This window comes from Nyctereutes procyonoides, unplaced genomic scaffold (genome assembly GCF_905146905.1).
Source record: "Nyctereutes procyonoides isolate TBG_1078 unplaced genomic scaffold, NYPRO_anot_genome, whole genome shotgun sequence".
In the NCBI taxonomy this organism is placed as follows: Eukaryota; Metazoa; Chordata; class Mammalia; order Carnivora; family Canidae; genus Nyctereutes; species Nyctereutes procyonoides.
The window spans coordinates 1,360,098-1,379,125 of record NW_026575133.1 but is presented as its reverse complement, the minus strand read 5'-3'; the positions used below and the strand labels follow the sequence as shown (position 1 = coordinate 1,379,125).

The 19,028-nt window shown below is 46.0% G+C and overlaps 1 protein-coding gene across 37 annotated transcripts in view; it reads left to right on the top strand.

Moving 5' to 3' along the window:
• The window catches only part of SORBS1 (sorbin and SH3 domain containing 1), a 228,200-nt gene that overhangs the window by 140,814 nt on the left and 68,358 nt on the right, over window positions 1-19,028 (top strand). For 18 of the 37 annotated variants that reach the window (XM_055346044.1, XM_055346043.1, XM_055346055.1 and 15 more), the window contains 3 exons: window positions 2,552-2,581; window positions 8,294-8,466; window positions 10,588-10,651. In XM_055346044.1, the coding sequence (XP_055202019.1) occupies window positions 2,552-2,581; window positions 8,294-8,466; window positions 10,588-10,651 (267 nt within the window). Of the gene's footprint in view, window positions 1-2,551; window positions 2,582-8,293; window positions 8,467-10,587; window positions 10,652-12,339; window positions 12,415-12,736; window positions 12,800-19,028 lie in introns of all 37 variants that reach the window. The other 19 variants (XM_055346058.1, XM_055346052.1, XM_055346049.1 and 16 more) reach the window with 3 other exon arrangements.

The following is a 19,028-nucleotide window of genomic DNA, read 5'->3' as shown; positions in this document are numbered from 1 at the left end:
AGATGATAAGGGTCCCAAGCCCCACACTAAACTATATAAGACTCCATTCTCCTTTCAGCAGGGCCATACCCCTTACTGGCAAGAGCTTTCTCTGCCCAGTGTCCATAATGCAGGACAAAGTGAAATTTTGGTTCTTTATGAACTTCTTTATGACTTGTCTTTTTAAAAAAATCCAGAAACAATTTAGTTCAAAGAAGGAAAGGCAGTTTCTCTAAAAACGGGATTTATTCCCAAGGCAACTTGGTTTTTGGGAAATGCCAAGTGTAATGTCAGCTGCTTCCACCAGGTCCCTCTGGTGACACCTAGTGAGACATCTTTGGGCACAAAAATGCTTGTAGTTCTTTTTTGTTTCTTCCCTGGGCAAATGGATTCCTCTTACTTGCCTAAATGCCTTTGGTTCTTGCCTTTTTCTTTTGTGCAGTCCTGCTCTTTGGGTTTAAAGATCAGAATTGTGCTGCCTGAATCACACATCCTTCAGTAAAGGATACAAGTATATTAGTTTTTTGGAATCAAAAGTAGCTTTTCTTAAAGAGCAAACCATATGTTCCCTGTGGAGGTGGAGCAGGAAGAGAAGAGGAAAATGGAAGCGCCTTGCCACCTAGCCCTGGATTACTAGTTGTCACTGGGGTTTAGGTCATGTGTTTCTGGCCTTGCTTTGGAATTTACCCAACCTGACAGCAGTGCTCATAGAAAGTACCCGTAAAAACAATTTAACTATTGCAAAATCTCCTGAGGGAATGATAACTTTACTCTACTTCTGGAAGTCTAGTTTAGTCATCCTAAAAAAGATTCCCTTTTTTTCTGGCCTAGATGGCCAGGGCACAGTGTGACAACAACCCTCTCTCTACAAGCTAGGTCCCCCAACTGTAGATAAATGAGGGGGTGCTATACATCTGCCCTGGCACTGATGAGTATGCACAACACAGCTCCTCGTCCCTCTTCTCATACCATGTATGTGAGGGCAGATGACTTACGATCAGTCTAGAAGGAGGATTTGAACCAGAAAACTCGGGACTGAAGAGGTGCATGGGTCCCCTAGCTCAGAGCTTCTCAGTCTTTGGTGTATGTGGTTTTGGGAGTACATACTTGCAGATTTGGATTCAGGAGGTCTGAGGCAGGGCTGAGATTCTGCATTTTTTCAGCAATTTGCAGAACACATCAGTGCTTCTAGTCCATAGACCACACTGGAGAACAAGAGCTTAGGGGTTCCCAGACTGTGGATCTCACAGTCACATGAAGCAGCCTGGAGCCTACCATAGGGTTGCTAATTTCTAACTATAGTAAATCACACCTCTGAAAAACAACTACTGTTATCCATATCACATGTCATTCTCTGAAAGAAGGGCCATTTCCAATCTCAGAAGTAGGAACATAGTCTTTTAAGTTGAATAAATTTGCTTTTGCCTGGTGAGGAAGCCCTTGCGTCTGGTTGGCAGACTGGACTCTGGAACCATAGATCCAGTGGGAATTTTGATCCGACAGATGAGGAAATTAAGGGAAGAGTTTACATGATTGGCCAACATGCTCTAGCAGGTTGCTGGCAGAGCTGAGCCTAGAGCTCAGCTGGGCTTATGTTATCCAGCTCGAGTGAACTTCGTCCACATCCAGAGGTGGACAGGCTGTTCTGCTGGCTGGAAGCACCCCTGCTGCTCTGTTTACTTCTTGCCCACATGGATTCTGGGGGGAGGGTGGGGCCGCAGCCAAGGGGGATGATGACAGCACCCATGGGCTGGCAAATGCTCTATTTTTATCTACGTAGCTGCTTTAAATTTAGCAGCTGTGGAAGGTAAAGGTCATTTTTGCGCTTATCCCAAAGCACGTACACACAGAACTTTCAAAAAGAGATAGTGGCCTCTGTCCGCGGGTGCCCAAGAGAGTGAGGAACTGATAGACGATCGTGTTGGGGAGCATGGTGGCCTGGAGATCAGGATTGGAAAGAATTCTGCACTAGGAGTTGGGGACCCAGGTTCTAGGTTCCCCCTCTGACGTTCAGTGTCATCATGGGTAGTTTGTGCTGCTTATCTGAGGTGTCTCAACCCACTAGATTTAAAGTGTTAACATGTGTGAAAGCTCTTAAAAACAATGTCTGGTGTTTAGTAAAGCTCTCAGGAGGTGGTAGCTGCCATGACAGTTATATTTCCTTCAAACTTAATGAGACTGAGGTCATTATAAGGTCCTGGTCCCTTAAAACCAGGGGAGTTAAAAATAAATAAATAAATAAACAAACAAACAAACCAGGGGAGTTGGGAGGGTCTCCTTCCATGATCAGATCACCTTGAAACCAGGTGTAAACAACAACCAAACAGTGACTGTTCCTGAATCTTGGTGCAGATGTAGGAGGGAGGCTTGGAAACACCACACCTGGGTAACGGAAGCCACGTCAATGCCCCGATATCCAGCTGGGGGTGGTGGCTGCCACACAACATTTCAGCATCTAAGCCCAAGGGACAGTTAGGATGCCAGTTTGGGGTGCTAACAAGTTGTGGCAGGACTTCCTGGTCTTTCCATGTCTGTGTGAATCTCACAATGTGTATCTTTTCTTTTATCACAGAACAGCAAAAACGACTCAGTAGCCTTTCAGGTAGGTGCCAAATATTTATTTATATGCTAACACCTTTGATGTGTGAGCCACAAAGTCTGAGGAGTTCCTCCAATGTGCTGGGGACTCTGTTGCTGGACCACAAGGACGGTGGAAGCATGACGGTCCTGCCTCCTCCCTGCAGCTTGAAGGGGTGGAGGAGGCACACCAGATCAGTAACCCCAACTAGTACACATGTCCTGGGCAGCTGTGATAAGTGCCTTGATGGGTAAGAACAGGACAATCTGAATAAAAAAGAACCAAAAAGTTATACCTTAGGTGGAGCATTCGAGGCAGGCCTTACTAAAGAAGTCCCCTTTCTGTTGATTCCAATCCCTCTTCTAGGATTGAGTCAGTCAGGGTTAGGGAATGTAGGCAAGTTCTTTTCTTGTTGAGTGGAAAGCCCAGGTGCCAGTAAATGACCCTGCATGACAGACCCGGGTGAGAGCCTCTAGCTCAGCAGTGCCTGAAAGGAGGTGTGAGCAGGCATCAGAATCTCCTGGAAAGCTGGTCCAAAACCCAGATTCCACAGCTCCAGAGATTCAGATTTAATGTGTTGGTGAGAAAAAAAAAATAATGTGTTGGTGAGAACTTACGTTTCTACCCGGGTCCCCAGTGATGCTAATGCTGCCTGTGTACTGACCACCTTGAGGAGCGAGTCCCATCAAGAACTGGCAGTGGTGGGCATTGATCTGCTAGATAATCAGGTGTCAGGGTGCCCTCCCTAATAAAGTGTGGCCACACATGGCCAAAACTGTGGGGAAACCCAGGGATGGGAAGGTTTCACCGTGTCCTTACAGCTTTCTGTAGCCATTCTGCTTTGAGTCCTTCCCAATGGTTAGGGGCTGGCAGCCTTAGGCAGGCTGCTAATGATCTAAACCACAGGTCAGTTCTTATCTGCCAAATGGGAAACGCAGTAATGCCTCGGAGGTTCTGCTTATGAGCAGCCTACACCGAGCATTGTCACTCACTAAGTGCTTGGTGGATGTGAGTTTCCATTATCAGCAGGCACCTCCATGGATTCATGCCGCATTTTATTGAGTGTCTACTCTGTATCAGGCCCTGAACCAGGCTCTGTATCCATATCCAGGAACTGTGCTGCCCTCCAGCAGCCCACAGTATGGTATAATGGTTCATAACCATTTTTTGGTGGTGGACTCATTTGGAGAATCTAAAAAAAGCCGGTAGATTCATTTATAGAAAAAGCCTCAAGGTCAAGTGTGCACCTGGTGGATTTACAGATACGTGTGAATCTGGAGCAAGAATCCCTTATCTGGTAGATACACAAAAGCCTGAGCTGCTTCGTGATTTCTCTGTTACTTCATGTTTGCTGCCCTTGTGACTCATAGAGAGCCCTGTGGGGAGAACATGGGGTTCTCACACCCTCTCAGCTTTATCGGGACTTGGCCCCAGGGCCAGGAAGGCTGTGGTTGAACACAAGGTGCCCTTCACTGCCCCCTCCTGACTCTGCCACACCAAATCACTTCATTCCCTGGCCCCAGCCCGGGTTGCTGAGAACAGGGTGGCTCTGAAGCAAAGGTAGCTCCTGTGAACACCTTCCTGCCTTTGGGATTTGGAAAAGAGCCGTGGAACAGCTGAAACAGGTGCACAGACACAAGTTAGGAGGCACACAGTTGGGTCCTGGCTCTCTCCTCTTATGACATTGTTTATCCCCGGGTAAGTGACTTTACCTCTCTATGGCATAGTTTCCTCATGTGGAAAATGGGGATGATAATCCTCATCCTTTCCTCAGAGCTGTGAGGATCGTGTGCAACAGGAAGCAGGGTATGCTTTGCACACTGGAAAGTGCTATGCAATGTTAGGGCTTCTCCACCAGTCTGGCAGGCTCGGGCCACTTCCTTGGCTTCAGAATAAGCCTAATGTTTCTGTCTTCCTTGAGTTTTGGAACAGACCCATTAACGATATTTGATAGAGTGGGACGTAAAGTAAGTGCTCACTAGATGTTAGTTTTTGTTGAAAAAGAAGCAGCACCGTTCTGTTCAGAAGCTCTTGAAGGAGAGAGGGCTGGCTGGGCTCACTCCAGTCTGCTCCCTGGCAGCAGTGGGGCTTTGCCCATCATACCTGTCATGATGGCACTTGATGGGCCAGCCACCTCCCTTGACACCCCCCATCCCACCCCAATCTTAACAGGTTTTTATTGAGCCTTTATGGGGCTTTTTATTTTTCTTTTAAGATTGTATTTATATATTCATGAGAATATATAAAATGAATTTATATATTCATTTATATATTCATGAGAATAGGCAGAGACATAGGCAGAAGTTGAAGTAGGCTCCCTGTGGGGAACCTGATGCGGGATTCAATCTAGGACCCAGGATCACAACCTGAGCCAAAGGCAGACACTCACCCACTGAGCTACCCAGGTGTCCTCTTTATGGGGCTTCTTGTTCAATGAGATTCATTCAGAATCAAGAGCCACATGGTGTTTGGCCACCTCAAGCTCATGGCTCCCTTGGGGAGATGGACAGAGAAACAAGTCAGGGCTGGGGCAGAGGGTCTAGCCTTCCTTAGGGAGGTGTCGGCATTTCTGTGGTCCTCAATCACTGAGCTTTGGGTGTGAAAGAAAGGAAGCTGCCCACAGGCACTGAGGCCCTGTGCCAGGTTGCCAACATTGTCACTTATGTAGTGGCCCTTTCCAGCACCTTCCTTTTAAAAGCTCAGTGTAAAACTGGAAGGAAATGCTCCAGGATGTCCTGTTGAGGTTTTGGTATTTGCCTCGTGAGCTATTTCTCACGAAATAGCTCACGAGGCCCTCATTGTCCTATACATGCCAAAGGTAGTCCTGTCACCCTCATGGTACAAGACCTGTTGTGTGAGGTTTTCACTATATGTAAAACAAGAAACGACTTTCTTTCTTTGAGGCTGCAGTTCATCTCTCTGTACACTGAAATCCACTCAACCATGAGTCACATGATCACAGTCTTCCAAAGTAAAACAATTCAGGGCTAATTTTTGTAGAGCCGAAGAACTCTGATAGCTTTAGAACAAATCTATGAACTGTCAACTTGAGTTTTGTAGTTAAGTGATTGTTGTTGGAGCCACCTGCTCCAACAATTTAAAACATTTCTCTGGGTCTGGAAACCCTGAGAATGCCAAGTTTGTGATCTGTTACTTCTTAAGAGAGGATGCTGGAGTGTGGAGTGTCAACGCCTCCAAGTACCAGGCGAGACAGTTTGAAATCAGCCTCCCCTGCTGCTTCCTGGTGACACTCAGGAAGACCTTCCCAGACTTCAGTAACTTGAAATCCCCTTGCACTTCCAGGCTTCCTGCCAGATCCTTGGCCTTCTGTGGGAATTGCCTAGGAACATGAGAACTCATCCCAAGAGTCCAGTCTGGTCTCAACATCCTTCAAAGCTCATGGCTATGATGCCAGGGATCCAGTTGTCTGAAGCATACCCTGAGCTAGGTCTTGCACAGAGGGTTTAGAAACCATTCTGCGGTCACAGAATGAGTACTTGTGTGGGAAGTCAGTTTGAAATCCAGGCAGGGTAATTCTACCAGCAGGGCCAGTGGTGAAGGTTGTCGTACCTGAGCAGGTGGACTCGCTGGTTCCCCACTTCCCCAGCCCCTCCTACACGCAGGGACATCTCTGACTTGGGCACAACCTCACATGTGCCCTCAGGCCCCTCCTTTTTTACTGGATTTTGGTCTCTACCCAGCACTCTGCACCCTTTCCTTTATCAAGGATGAGATGCTCTCCCTCAGTCAATGAGCAGATACCGACTGAGCACCACCTGATTGCCAGGGTGCCTCTTGGCCCTGTTCAGCCTCCCCCCGGGAGCATCACCACTAGGACTTTGACTCCCCTGGCTTAGACCTTTTCGACCCCTAACCTCTCGACCTCTGTGGTTCCCACCTGCCATTGTTTGTGCTTGTGTACTGACCCCCTCCCTAGATACCTCCCTACTTCCTGCTCACATGTATCCCTTTCTCTGCAGTCTGGCATCCATCCCACTGCCCTCTGAACTTGAACTTGCTCCCCCCCACCCCGGGGTGATCCCGTGACTCTTTTGCCTAATGGAATGGCCCTGTCTCTGCTTCAGTTTCCCTTCCTCCCTTCCTCCCTCCCTCCCTTCCTTCTACCCATCCATCCATCCATGGGTGGAATCACTCACTTCTTGGAATCTTGTCCTCTCTGGCTTCAGTGAAGCCTCACTATTCCTTTCTGGTTCATCCCCTCTCCCTCTGATAACTCCTGCATCCTTTGGGGGATCCCTTTTGCTCTCAAGCCTGTCACCGTAGCATCCCTCAGCATGTGACGTCAGCCCTTGATTCTGCTCATGTTTACTACTCCACAAACTCTTCCATCTATCTCCCTGACCTCTTCCATCACTTTTATGCTGATGGCTCAGGAATTGCACTCCTGCCTGGGCCCCTCACAAGGGCTCCGCTCCCCTATTTCTTCTAGGGCATTTTTACTTGGACGTCTCTGAGTTACTGAGTTACTGTGTTGGAATGGAAGCAGCCATCCCTCCCTGCCTTCCCAGCCTAGTCCCTTTACTAACTTCTGTTTGGATCAGGCCGGGCCTGAAGCCTTGGTGCCATCTTTGAGGGAGCTACAACAGGATATGGCTCAGAGAGAACCAGTGGAGTCAAGTGTCCCTAGTGCAAGTCCCAGCTTGAACACATGGCAGCTGTATGACCTCAGGCAGGTCCTTACTGTTTTTAAAAATGGACAGGTAATGGTTTCTTCCTCATAGGATTATTGGGAGGAGAACTGAGATAATGTATATGAAGAATTTAGCACAGTGCCTGGCACCTGGTAACCTCAGAATAGTTCAGAGGCTCCTTGCATTTGCTAATGCTGTTCCCTGGGGTACCCTTTACTTCCTGTTTGGCTCTGAAAGGTCAGCCCTGAACCTAAATTCCTCAGCTAAGTATGATGCGGACTCTACCCACCTCTGGTCATCTTGCATTCTCATAGCTACCTCTCTTGCCTTTTCTGTCCACTGGCCATTAGCTCCTTGAAGGCTTGCACTCTGGGAGGTTTGCCCTCATGGCCAAAGGACATGTGCATGCATAGCCACAATGCCTTCCCATAGTAAGTGACAGGGTTTGGAATTACAGTATACAAAGTAGTTTTATAATCTGTGGGCTACACCTGTTATGTTTATTAGCTCTCTGTAACCTCTAGTTCTGAATCAAATTTTATTTTATTTTATTTTATATTTTATTTTATATTATAGATTTTATTTATTTATTCATGAGAATACACAGAGAGGGGAGAGAGAGAGAGGCAGAGACACAGGCAGAGGGAGAAGCAGGCTCCATGCAAGCTGACATGGGATTCGATCCTGGGTCTCCAGGATCAGGCCCTGGGCTATAGGCAGCGCTAAACCACTGAGCTACTGGGGCTGTCCCTGAATCAAATTTTAATGTGCACTTAGCAGTTTAAAGGGTTAGATGATAAATATTTCAGTCTTCGTGAGCCATAGTTTCATTTCTAGCTACTCAGCTCTGCCACTGTAACTTGAAAGCATCCATAAATAGTAGATAAATGAATGGATGTGGCTATGCCCCAATAAAACTTTACAAAAACAGGTAGCCAGGCCATAGTTTTCTGACCCATGCTCTAAGTGAAACTCATTCCAATTAGGAATTTGCAAACATACTTCCTCCAGCTGGATTGTTTGGGAGAATTTTGCTTCACAGCCACCAGAAGAACTTCAGCTAATGACTACTTCTCACTTCTAGATCCTGCGTCAGAAAGAAGAGTGGGAGAGCAGGACTTGACACCAACCCAGGAGAAACCCACCTCCCCTGGAAGAACTACTGAAAAAAAGGCAAAGGATGACAGCAGGCGGGTGGTTAAGAGCGCTCAGGACCTAAGCGATGTTTCCATGGATGAAGTGGGCATCCCACTCCGGGTATGAATACTGACCCATGAGTCCTACTTAGGCTTTTTCCTACATGTGTGTATCCAAGTACATGTGACCCCACTTGTGGCTTGCAAAGCCCTCATGAGAAAATTCTCACCTCTGTCCACTCTCTAAACCGACTGAGGGCTGCCGAGCCTCCCCGAGCTGTGTGCCAGCATCCTGTCCCACCTTGGTTCTGCGCTCAGAGTACAGCAGCTTTCTCCAAAGCATGTTAGGCACTAATGAGTCTCATGAGAAAAAGGTTTTGGGTTCAAGTGACACGAGGAAAAGCAGGATGGAACACAGGTAGAGCAGTTTCTCTGCAGCAGCACTTCTGAGAAGCTTCAGGCTGGTGCATGTTCAAGGGGAGAATGTTGTGGGCGGTGTCTCCCAGTCTCTGGCTTTTGTCCTTGGAACATGCTCAGAAATTGCAGGTCCAGGAACCCTGGGGAGAATGTGGGGCTCACGGTCTTTGTTTATGGGTTTATGAAGAAGTTCCCCCGAGTGGGAGATACCCCATCATTCAGGGTAAGCAACAGACTCTATAGAAGCCACAGAATGAATCCAGGCTGCCCCAGTTCTTACCCCCTGCACAGATGTGCCAGTGTTTTGCAGGCCCTATGGAATTCAAGGGAATTTGAAACTGGATTATGGTGAATCCCCTTTTATTCCATGGGCCCCTCAGAACACTAGCTACAATATGTTTCTCTCTGGTCTCCATGTAATGAATGGACTGTTTTTTGTGTCCCTTTGGTGGAGGAGTAGAAACAGCAGTGGGCTAAGCCTTGAAAGAACTGTTGTTTGGTCCTAAGTAAATTTTGGTGGTAGAATGGTCATTGCCACTACCGCTTGCTGACTGCATGATCTTGTCATTGACGCTACAAGGTGGACACTGATGTAATTCCCATTTTAGAGATGAGGAAACAGGGACTCGGAGTGATTAAGGTCCTTGTCCAGGATTGCACAACCTGTGAGTGATGGAGCAGTCTCTCTGACTCCCAAACTCGTACCCCTAACCATCATGTGAGGCGGCCTTCCCACTCACCTTCTTACCAGCTCTATGACTTTGGGCATCATTTTGACTTTGTATCTCATTTCCTCATCTGTAAAGTGGACGTGAAAATGCCTGATCTAACCACTGATCTGCACCTTTCCTTGTATTATTTTGGTCTTAAATCAACAACAGCCCAGCTTTGTAGTTAGGATGAAAACTCTCTGGCATTGGCATTGGCTGGCAGAGTGGGATACGTTTGAATGTATTTGTTCTAAATCTGGCCCTCTCCTAGGTAATATAGCTACACTTTTACGGAATAACCCGAAATGGGTAGGTGCATGCAAATATTCTTTGCCTCTTATGTTTCTAGGAGGCTTTACTTCCATTTAGTTGTCTCTCTAAAAAATGAGATTTTAGGGATGCCTGGGTGGTTCAGATAGTTAAGCATCTGCCTTTGGTCATGATCTCTAGGTCCTGAGATTGAAGCCCATGTCAAGCTCCCAGCTTAGCAGGGAGTGTCTCCCTCTGCCTTTGACTCTCCCCCTGCTAATGCTCTCCTGTTTCTCTCTCTCTTAAATGAAGAAATAAAAAATATTTTAAAAATGAAATTTAAAAAAATTGAATGAACACATTTCAAGAGGATCTTTGTTTACTTTTTCAAAATCTGCATGCTTTTTGGCCAAATATTACTCTGCAGATTCAGATCTGAATCTCTCGGTTTAGCTTTTTTTTTTTTTTCTAATGATTTTATTTATTTTGTTTTAGAGAAAGAGAGAGTGCATGTACATGAGCAGAGGGAGGGGCAACGGGAAAGGAAGAAGGAGAGAAGCAGACTGCCCACTGAGTGTGAAGGTTACATGGGGCTCCATCTCACGATTCTGAGATCATGACCTGAGCTGAAATCAAGAGCCAGACACTTAATCACTGAGCCAACCAGGCACCCATTGGTTTAGCTATTCTTCCTCAAAAGTTTTGCATTTTTAATAAAGATTTAACTGTGGGATCACTAATATGTATAGAGTTATGTGAGTTTTGACCTCAGATGTCACTTTCCAGTATGATTTTGTCATCATAAAAGTTCTGAAACGTGCTGACATTTCCATTGTATTTTACACTCTGCCTTTGTTTTTCTCTAGAACACCGAGAGATCAAAAGACTGGTACAAGACCATGTTTAAACAGATCCACAAACTAAACAGAGGTACTAATTTTGATTTCTAGAAGCTATGCTGTGTTCATATGTTGACTATCATAGTGAGGACTTAAACTTGGTTTGTTAGGATGTCGAGAGACTGGGCCTGACACTCAATTTATTGGGCACCAGCTTGCCTGAGCCCAGCCATACATCTGCAGAGCAGGGAGGAAACGCTTGTGCCCTGCCTTACATGGGGGATTTGAGGTCAGCTCTCCAGTCCTGCCTCCCAGACGTTGTGGGAGGTGGCAGGTTGAGCCCAGCACTCTGCCTGTGCTCCAGCATCTGCCTGCCCGAGATGTGAGCAGCTCCGACTCCCCCATCTGCTTCCCGCTTTAGATGCAGCTCCCTGTGTCAGCCCATGACTGCCTTGTAGGCAGAGCAAGTCCCTGAACTAGGAGTGAAGAAAACTGGCCTCACCTGGATTCAGTACCCCCAAGCACACATGTGACCCTGGGCCAGTCATGTAGCTCCCTGCATTCAACCCCCCTCCCTTCCTCCGAGGGCTGTTGCAGGGTCCAAACGAGACCAAATTCTACCTTATAAAGTAGAATGTATGGTACGCCTGTAAGGTGGTGGTAATATGAAAAGTAATCTTCCCCACCTGGGAGCCAACACTTGGCAGGTAGCCCAGAGAGTCAGTCAAGAGCTGACACACCAAAGCCCGCACAAGCTTCAAGAGAAGCACTTCCAAATCGGGGGCAGGTGATCCAGCATGGTGGGAGAAGCCCAGGCCAGTGCTCGGGCAGCTCCTGACCCCACCAGCTCCCATCTGCCTGTGCTGCCAGTCAGCTGATAGGCAGGAATGCAGCTGCACCATGGGAAGGGCACCACTCTTCCCATGGGCAGAGCATCCTGTCGTTCCCTGTAACCAAATCCAGTCTGGCCGCCTGGCACAGATGACACATGAAGGCAAAGAAAAAGCATTCTGGTCAGTGTCAGCCTAAGCCGCAAAGAACTAGTCTCTCTGATTAGCTGCAGATACCAGCTAACATCACCGTTAATTAGCTCCTGCAATGTTCACAATGAACCTGGCTGTGCCTCTCTTCAAACTCATTCAAAATACTGAGATGTTCGGTGTTTAGTGTCTCTAAACCAAGAGTAAATCCACTATGGTTGGATGGATAAGCTCAGTCATGGTAGTGATGCCAAAAGCTGGGTCTCTGATTGGGTGACGTCAGTTCTATTGGTCACTTCCTAAAGCCCAAGTCCTCTTCCCCCAGCACTCTGTGACTCTGTCATCTTGAGACCTGGCTTTGGCAGTCCAAATGCCAAGCCACAGGTACATATGTGAACAGTATGTGATTCTGTCCCTGCAGGCAACATCATTTCTCTTCTGTTAAAGGGATTAACTCAACCTAAATTACATGTTCTAAACAAAACCAGCTGCCCTAATGGTAGACGGAGATATGTAAAAATTTAAGAATCTACTGTTTGTTTGGAAACTTGAAGCTTACTAGAGCCTGTATATATGTTATTCTTTGTCCAAGAGGAAAAATGATATTGTCTCTTTAGATGTGTCTCAGTAATTCAGGCAAAAGGACTGGATTTTGCAATCTGAATTCTTTCATATCGCTAGTGAAGCTTAGTATGTTCCAGAATTCAAGGAGCCTTAACTGTGTGTGAATCCCTATTCGTTCATTCTCTCCATTTGTATCTTCCTTTATTCTCTCTCCCAAACCTGCTCCTCTGCCTAGACACTCCTGAAGAAAACCCTTATTTCCCTACGTACCAATTCCCTGAACTTCCTGAAATCCAGCAAAATTCTGAAGGTACCACAACCTTAGACAGTGTATCTGTTGTCCTAGCCGTAAATTAATTCTTATAGTTCCATTATAGGAATAAGGTTTGGCTTTTAGATTTTGTTTTAATAGTCCTTTTTGGTTGGTGGAAATTTTTTTTCACTCATTTGCATGATGTGCTGTATTAAAATAACTAAGACCTTTCTAATTCATTAATCTCATTTTAAGTGTGATGCTGTGTGCTTTAATAACACTAAAATAGGTAATCGTTCAAAAGAATCAATTGCAGATTTGTCAGTTCCTCCACTTCATGGTGGGTAGTTTCAAAATCCACTGCTTTTCTCTGCTACAGAGGACAATCCTTACACTCCTACCTACCAGTTTCCAGCATCTACTCCTAGTCCTAAATCTGAAGGTAATTAAAGGAAAATCATGTGCCTCTCTTTGTATTGGTACTGTTACTTTCTTCTTCACCTTGGGGTTCTTTCTGGTGACTAATGGGCTGTCTCCCAGTCATTTGCTTCTCCCAGCCTTGTGTTTTGTGGTGTAGTCTCACTCCTCGCTGACTGTATTACCTGAGTCTATCCAGATGAGTATTAGTACTGTTCTCTTGGAGTTTACATGATTAATGGGGTAACCAGTGTAGCTTATATGATTAATGGGGTAACCAGTGTAGCTTAGTTATAATGTTTTGAACATGTGGGGCTCTGGGAAAAGCTGCCAGTATTTGGGGTGGTCACATGGTGCTGATGGCTGGGCAGTGACTCAGGGAGGTAATCATGATGGCTGGTGCGGAGTGGGTAGGCATGCCTGCTGTCAACAATAGAATAATTACCCAGTTTCTAAATGTGCAACAACCCGTCACTAGGCCCTCTTATCGTGGACCTTCAGGGCATATCTCCTTGGTAGGGAATTTCCAAAGAGGTATCCAGGTATGAATTTCATTCATGGCAGGAGGTGATGTCTCTTAAAAATAAGGGTTTTTTGGCCAAGCTAGAAAATGTTTCATGGAAGACCTGGCTAGGAATTTGGACCTGCTGGGAAAGATGGCCACACTTGTATCTAAGAGATACTCTTTTCTGAGGCAAAAAGTCTGGGTATCAAAGAGGGTTCTAAAAGGTAAATTAAAGGCACCATCCTGAGAATTACCCTAGTCCCAGGGATTGTCTGATCTTTGGATGAGTGACCCAAAAAGAGGGAAGTAGAAGGAGTATGCAAGAGGAAATTTCATTAAATGCTCTTCTAGGATGAGATGTTGAGCACTCTGAACTTTACTTATTCGACTAGTACTGAACACTTGCAAGCCCCATGCATTGTTGTTGGAACGGAAAATAGTGCCATGAGTAAAGATATGTCCTCTGTTCTCTGCATATCTGGCAGGGAGTTGGACAAGGCCCTGCACTATGTCCAGTGTGGTGGCATTTGCAAGAGCATGTGTCCAGAAGGCCAGAGGAAAGCTGGTTGGTGCAAAAGAGATCCTCAGTATATACCTGGTGAATGTTGATGAGTGAGCCTTGGGACCATGGTACCATAATTCTTTTTTAGGGATGAAGCCCTGTCTTGCCACCTCGGTATTTCTCTGCTCTAATTAGCTCAGCAAACCATTCTCCACAGTTCTTCTCATCACTGGTAAAGTCATGCATTCACTCTTTCACCAAATTCTTATTACCTCTCATATATGAAAGGATGCCTTGGGATGCATTAGATACGGTTTTAGTTAAAATACTAGATTCCATTTTGGTTCTCCCTTTGATGTGCTTGCTGGTCAGTGGTTTCCAACCCTTTCATATCTGGTTTTGAATGAGAAGTCTACCAAACAAACCCAGACTTCCAACTGGATGCTGATGATTTCATTGTAATCAGTGATCTCCTCTTCCAAAAAGAATTTGTTTAGCGTGCGATAACTTTGTCTTTTTATCCTGGGGTGCTGATTCTAGCCAGAAGCATTGCTTAAGGAACAACTGACTGAGCTGAATGAAGGAGACTTTTGGGGGGGTAATTTTGACTAAATGTGATTTTTGACTGGTGCTTCATTTGCACTTGAGAATCCAGCAGCCCACTTCTAGAGTAGGACTCCCTTGGGAAGATGACAAGTGCGTGGCAAGCCTGAAGGCAGAGTGTCCCACAGGCAGGGGAAGGCCACCTGGAGAAGTCCTGTAGAGAAATACAGTGACTCCGTCAAACTGGAAGAATGCCATAGGCCACCGTAGGCGGTGCCAGCAGCTTCCACAATCAGCCTGGCTATTGGTCTGAAAACGGTGTTTCATGGCTTCACACCCAGAGCTGCCATGCCATTAGCTGCTACACTTAGCAACCCTGGCTAACAATGACGTCTGCTTTTTGGTACACATCAAGTCAGGCACAAGAGGGAATTGGGGTTATTTTGCCTTGAGGCATAAACAGTAAGGGACAATACGATAACATTTCACCTATAATGTAAGAAGCAGACCTTCGTATTTTTTATTTTCAAAGACCAAAAAGGATGAAATTGTCATAAAAGATAAAAAGGAAAAAAGTTAGATTGAACATAAAAGATTAATAATAACCAAGATGATTAGGCTTTAACACAAGCATCGAAGAAGTTTTCTTCCCTGGAGATCTTTTAAAAATAGGGGAGATTTTATCTCACCCCTGCTCCTGCTGAAGATGACAGATCCAGACATAGGCCACATATGTATTCAGTTACATGAAGGCTTTTCACAAATGAGTGAAATGTTTGAGCTAGATCACTTTAAAGAATTGCTATTTTTCTTTTCTTTTTTAAGTAATAAGAGATTCTCTGGTCCTTCTCAGCCCTGTGCTTCTGACAGGTGGCCCTGGGCTCTGCACACCCTTCTTAACGTGGGAAATATTTATGCCTATCAAAGAAAGGTGTTAAGGACAAATTAGCACCTAGCCGGGATTCTACCCACACATTTTAATGAGCATTAAAAAGTAGACGGCTTTACTGAGAAATGTGAGCTGTCATTCCAGAGTCTTGTCTTCTGCCACAAGGCAACTCGTTGATGCTGGGTTTTTTGTTTTGCTTGAACTCAAAATTTAAAACTAGGATTATTTGCAGTAAACCTACCAAAACCTAGCATAAAGGCTGCCTCCTCTAAATTCTTGTTGTTCATACAATATAAAAAAAGCTTTCTAAGTGTCTGAAAGCTGATCTTCCTAAATAGTAAAAGATTATAGGAAAGTTTGTTTATGCCGGCTTAGCAACCTTCCCCTTGCGCTCCCCAACTATAATGAAAAAGCAAATTTGTCCAGACTTTCAGAAGATAAGTAGAATTTATCACATCTTAATCCATGAAGTTTAAAATGTAGTTGAGAAGAAATCAGTAAACTCCCAACAGGGAGCAGTCCCAGCTAATCTCATGGTCTCACACCCATGAGACCCACCGTGGGACAGGAGCAGATTGCTCTTTGTTTCATGAGGTAGTTGGGAGAAACTGGGGCTAGGGATTTGAGGAAGAGCAGAATGAATTCAGGAGACTGACTTCTTGAAATTTCATTGTGTACCCTGGTCACTTGAAAACTTATCAAAAATAACTTCCCAGAAATCCTTTGGGACTAACTTCCAAGTAGGGCTAAGCAAATGAGTTTTTTCTTTCTTTCCTAATCTTCCCTTGACCCACCCTCTCCTCCCCATCATTCCTTCCTCTGTGACCCAAAGCTGCTTGTCTGTGAATTCCATCCTGGTCTCTCTCTTCAAGGCAGAGAGATGTCCTTTTATATCATCTGAGATGTCTGGTCAGAAGGATTGTGGGGGTGAAGAGTGTTGACAGCCACCCGAACCAGCCCCACCCACTGCCACACCCAGACGTGGAGGGGCTGCAGGGGTGGGTCTTCAGATGCCCTGCCCATGATTTCCTCCTGGAGTGGGAGCAGGAGTGGGAGGAGCGAGCTGTGGAGGAAAGGCCTTAGAGGCGCTGCGGCTGCCTGTTCCCCTGCCTCCTGCTTTAAATAACAGCAGTGTGGTGGCTTGGACCTCAGCAGCCCACAGGCATAATAATATTAATAATAATAACAACAACAGCGTAACCACCACAGCACCTTCCATGACTACTATTTATTTAGCCCTTACTGAATACAAGGCCTCACATGCCGAGAGTGCATCACAACTGTTACCTTGTTTCGTGCTCGCAGGGACCCCACGAGGTAAGTCCTCATTTCATCAGTAGAGGCTGTAAGGCTCTGGAAGGCTAAGTAATTTGTGCAAGATCACACAGTAAGTAGCAGAACCAGGTTTTAAACACAGATCTGTAGGGACCCCAAACAGGACCACTTTCTTACTCTCTTCTGCTGCACTGCTAATTCCTTTCCCTCTCCTTGCTGCACTCTGTATTCTTGACTAATCCCTCCAGCCAAGGGCTGTCTGACCCCTAACTCCAGCATCTAGCTTGCCCTGCTTCTAAATCAGTCGTGTTTCACTCAGCTGAGCTGGGGTCTCCCACAGTGATGTCTAGGAGTGTGTAGTTAAGAAACGTCCCCAAGTGATCTAACACATGGCCAAGACTGAGAACCACTGGAACGAAGGAATACCACCCTTCCCACACTCCAAGAAAGAGGGCATACTCGCCAGTGCAATCTGGGGATTTGGATACAGAATTTGAGTGGAGACTACAGATTCAAAAGAGCTAGCCTTCCCACTCTGAACATGGCCAAATGATGTTGGCTCTCCTGATGTGCTTTGTGTCCACAAAATGGCAGAGCTTTTCAAATGACGCCTCCATATCAGCACAAAACTGAGTATCTGGTGTGTTATTCCATGGTCCATGGCCTGTGAGAATACATTTGGCCTTGTCGAAGTGGAGGGCTGTCCTGTCAGCGAAGGTTGAAGTCCCAGAGACCAGCTTTTCCTCTTGGATTTGGATGCTGATGGCGACCACTGCCACCTTCTGGTGAAGTGTCTCAAGGCATCCCCAGGTTGTGGTGACCTATCATGCCATGGTGATCTGTCTCCTGGAGCTTTCTCCTCATTCCTAGATGAGGATGTATGGGGACAAGGAATTAGGAGGCATGTCTATATTTGATTTTTCCCCGGCACATCTATATTTGAGGAAAGTAATCCTCTACTGGCCTTACAGGATTTCTAAGAATAGCCTTATTTCGCTTGAGTTCAAGCAAATAGTTCTATTGTGAAGATGCCTGGGCAGGATCTGTGCGTCCTGCCCATGGCTCCAGCTAGCACTGCCCGGGGGAGGCGGGGCCGGGGTGGTCACCTTTGCTCTTCTGGGGAGAGCCAAGCACCAGGGCTCCGCCTAGCAAGTGCCGAGTCCTGGCCAGTCTTGCCCGATAGTTGAGAGACCGTAGCAGCTACTCCCTCTCCACCTCCATGGGCCAGGAATGCCGCTGGAGATGAGGACGGTGAGTTTCTTTCCAGCCCTCTAGTCCTCCCCAGGTCTTCCTCCTTTTACTTCTTTCCTTCTCTCATCATTCTCTTCTGCTTCAGATTCTTTTTTTTTTTTTTTTCCTAACTCCTTAAAATTTGCCTTTAACCAGAACATTAGGCAGCTTTGGGAATGCTTCCCCAGCTCCCTGGACTATTCCTTATTCCTGACCACCTTGCCACATTTCTCCTTTTGCTTATTCTTCCTCTCTGATCACACCCAGACTTTGTCCTCACCTCTGCATACATCTTTTTCTTTGCATATTTTTGTGGGGTGAGTGTGTGTGTCTCTCTTGATCCCTTGATCCTTTCTCTTCCTAAGTGTATGAAGTAAAAGCAGGAGAAGGAATTAATTTGAGCTATAGAAAGAGATTGTGTCAAAAATGCGCCCCTGACATTAGAAAAGTAAGATTGTTATAAATTCTCAGAAAAGAAACCCCCCAAATCCAGAAAAAGTCTTTTTTTCAACGTTCATTTAAAGTCACTGTGATTAAAAAAGCAATTATGTACTTCCTGGCAGTTTTAGGAGTAGCTGATCCCCAAATTGAGCCTCCAAGGATAGATTGCCAAAACCTAGAGGGCAGTCATCAACGTGTAAACATTGGAGCCCAGCAGGGGCCTTTGGGTTCCAGAAGTGGATTGTTCACCCTGAGTAAATCCCGCTGAGCATTAGAGCTTCCTGGAAGTTGTTGGCACCGGAAGTTCTGGTTGTTGCTGCCAAGGCTTAGTGTTTGCTGCTTGGGGCTCCGAGGGGCATCGTCAACATGTAGTGCCACCACGAGCAGGAATCACAAGATCCCAGCTCAGCTGAGCCCCCTAAGGCACAGTTTTAAAGAACCCTTGGAAGAAACCATAAAGGCAGGATTTCAGACATAGACAATGTCTGTGTTCACAAACAACTTGAAAAACCTTTCATTTACTATGCCTTAACTGTACTTAAAAACATACAGTCCATTTGCCTAACTCTGCAGAAATGCAGGAGAAATTATCTTTGTACCCAGTTTCCCCATTCATTGGTATTTTTAACATCCTATCTATCCATCTCCCCCAGTGTGGACTTAGCCTGCCAGGAGAAGGTAGCAAGAGAAGCAGCAAGTGGGTAGCAAGAGTGACTCAGTTTGGCCCATTGTCCCTGGAGACCAGCAGAAAAACCAAAAGAGGGTAACTCAGAAAACTTGCTTAAGCATAACCAGGGAGAGGATGATGCAGAAAAATAGAGCAAAGGCTTCAAGGGCTAGGAGTCAGTCTGGCCAACACCATAGGGTGT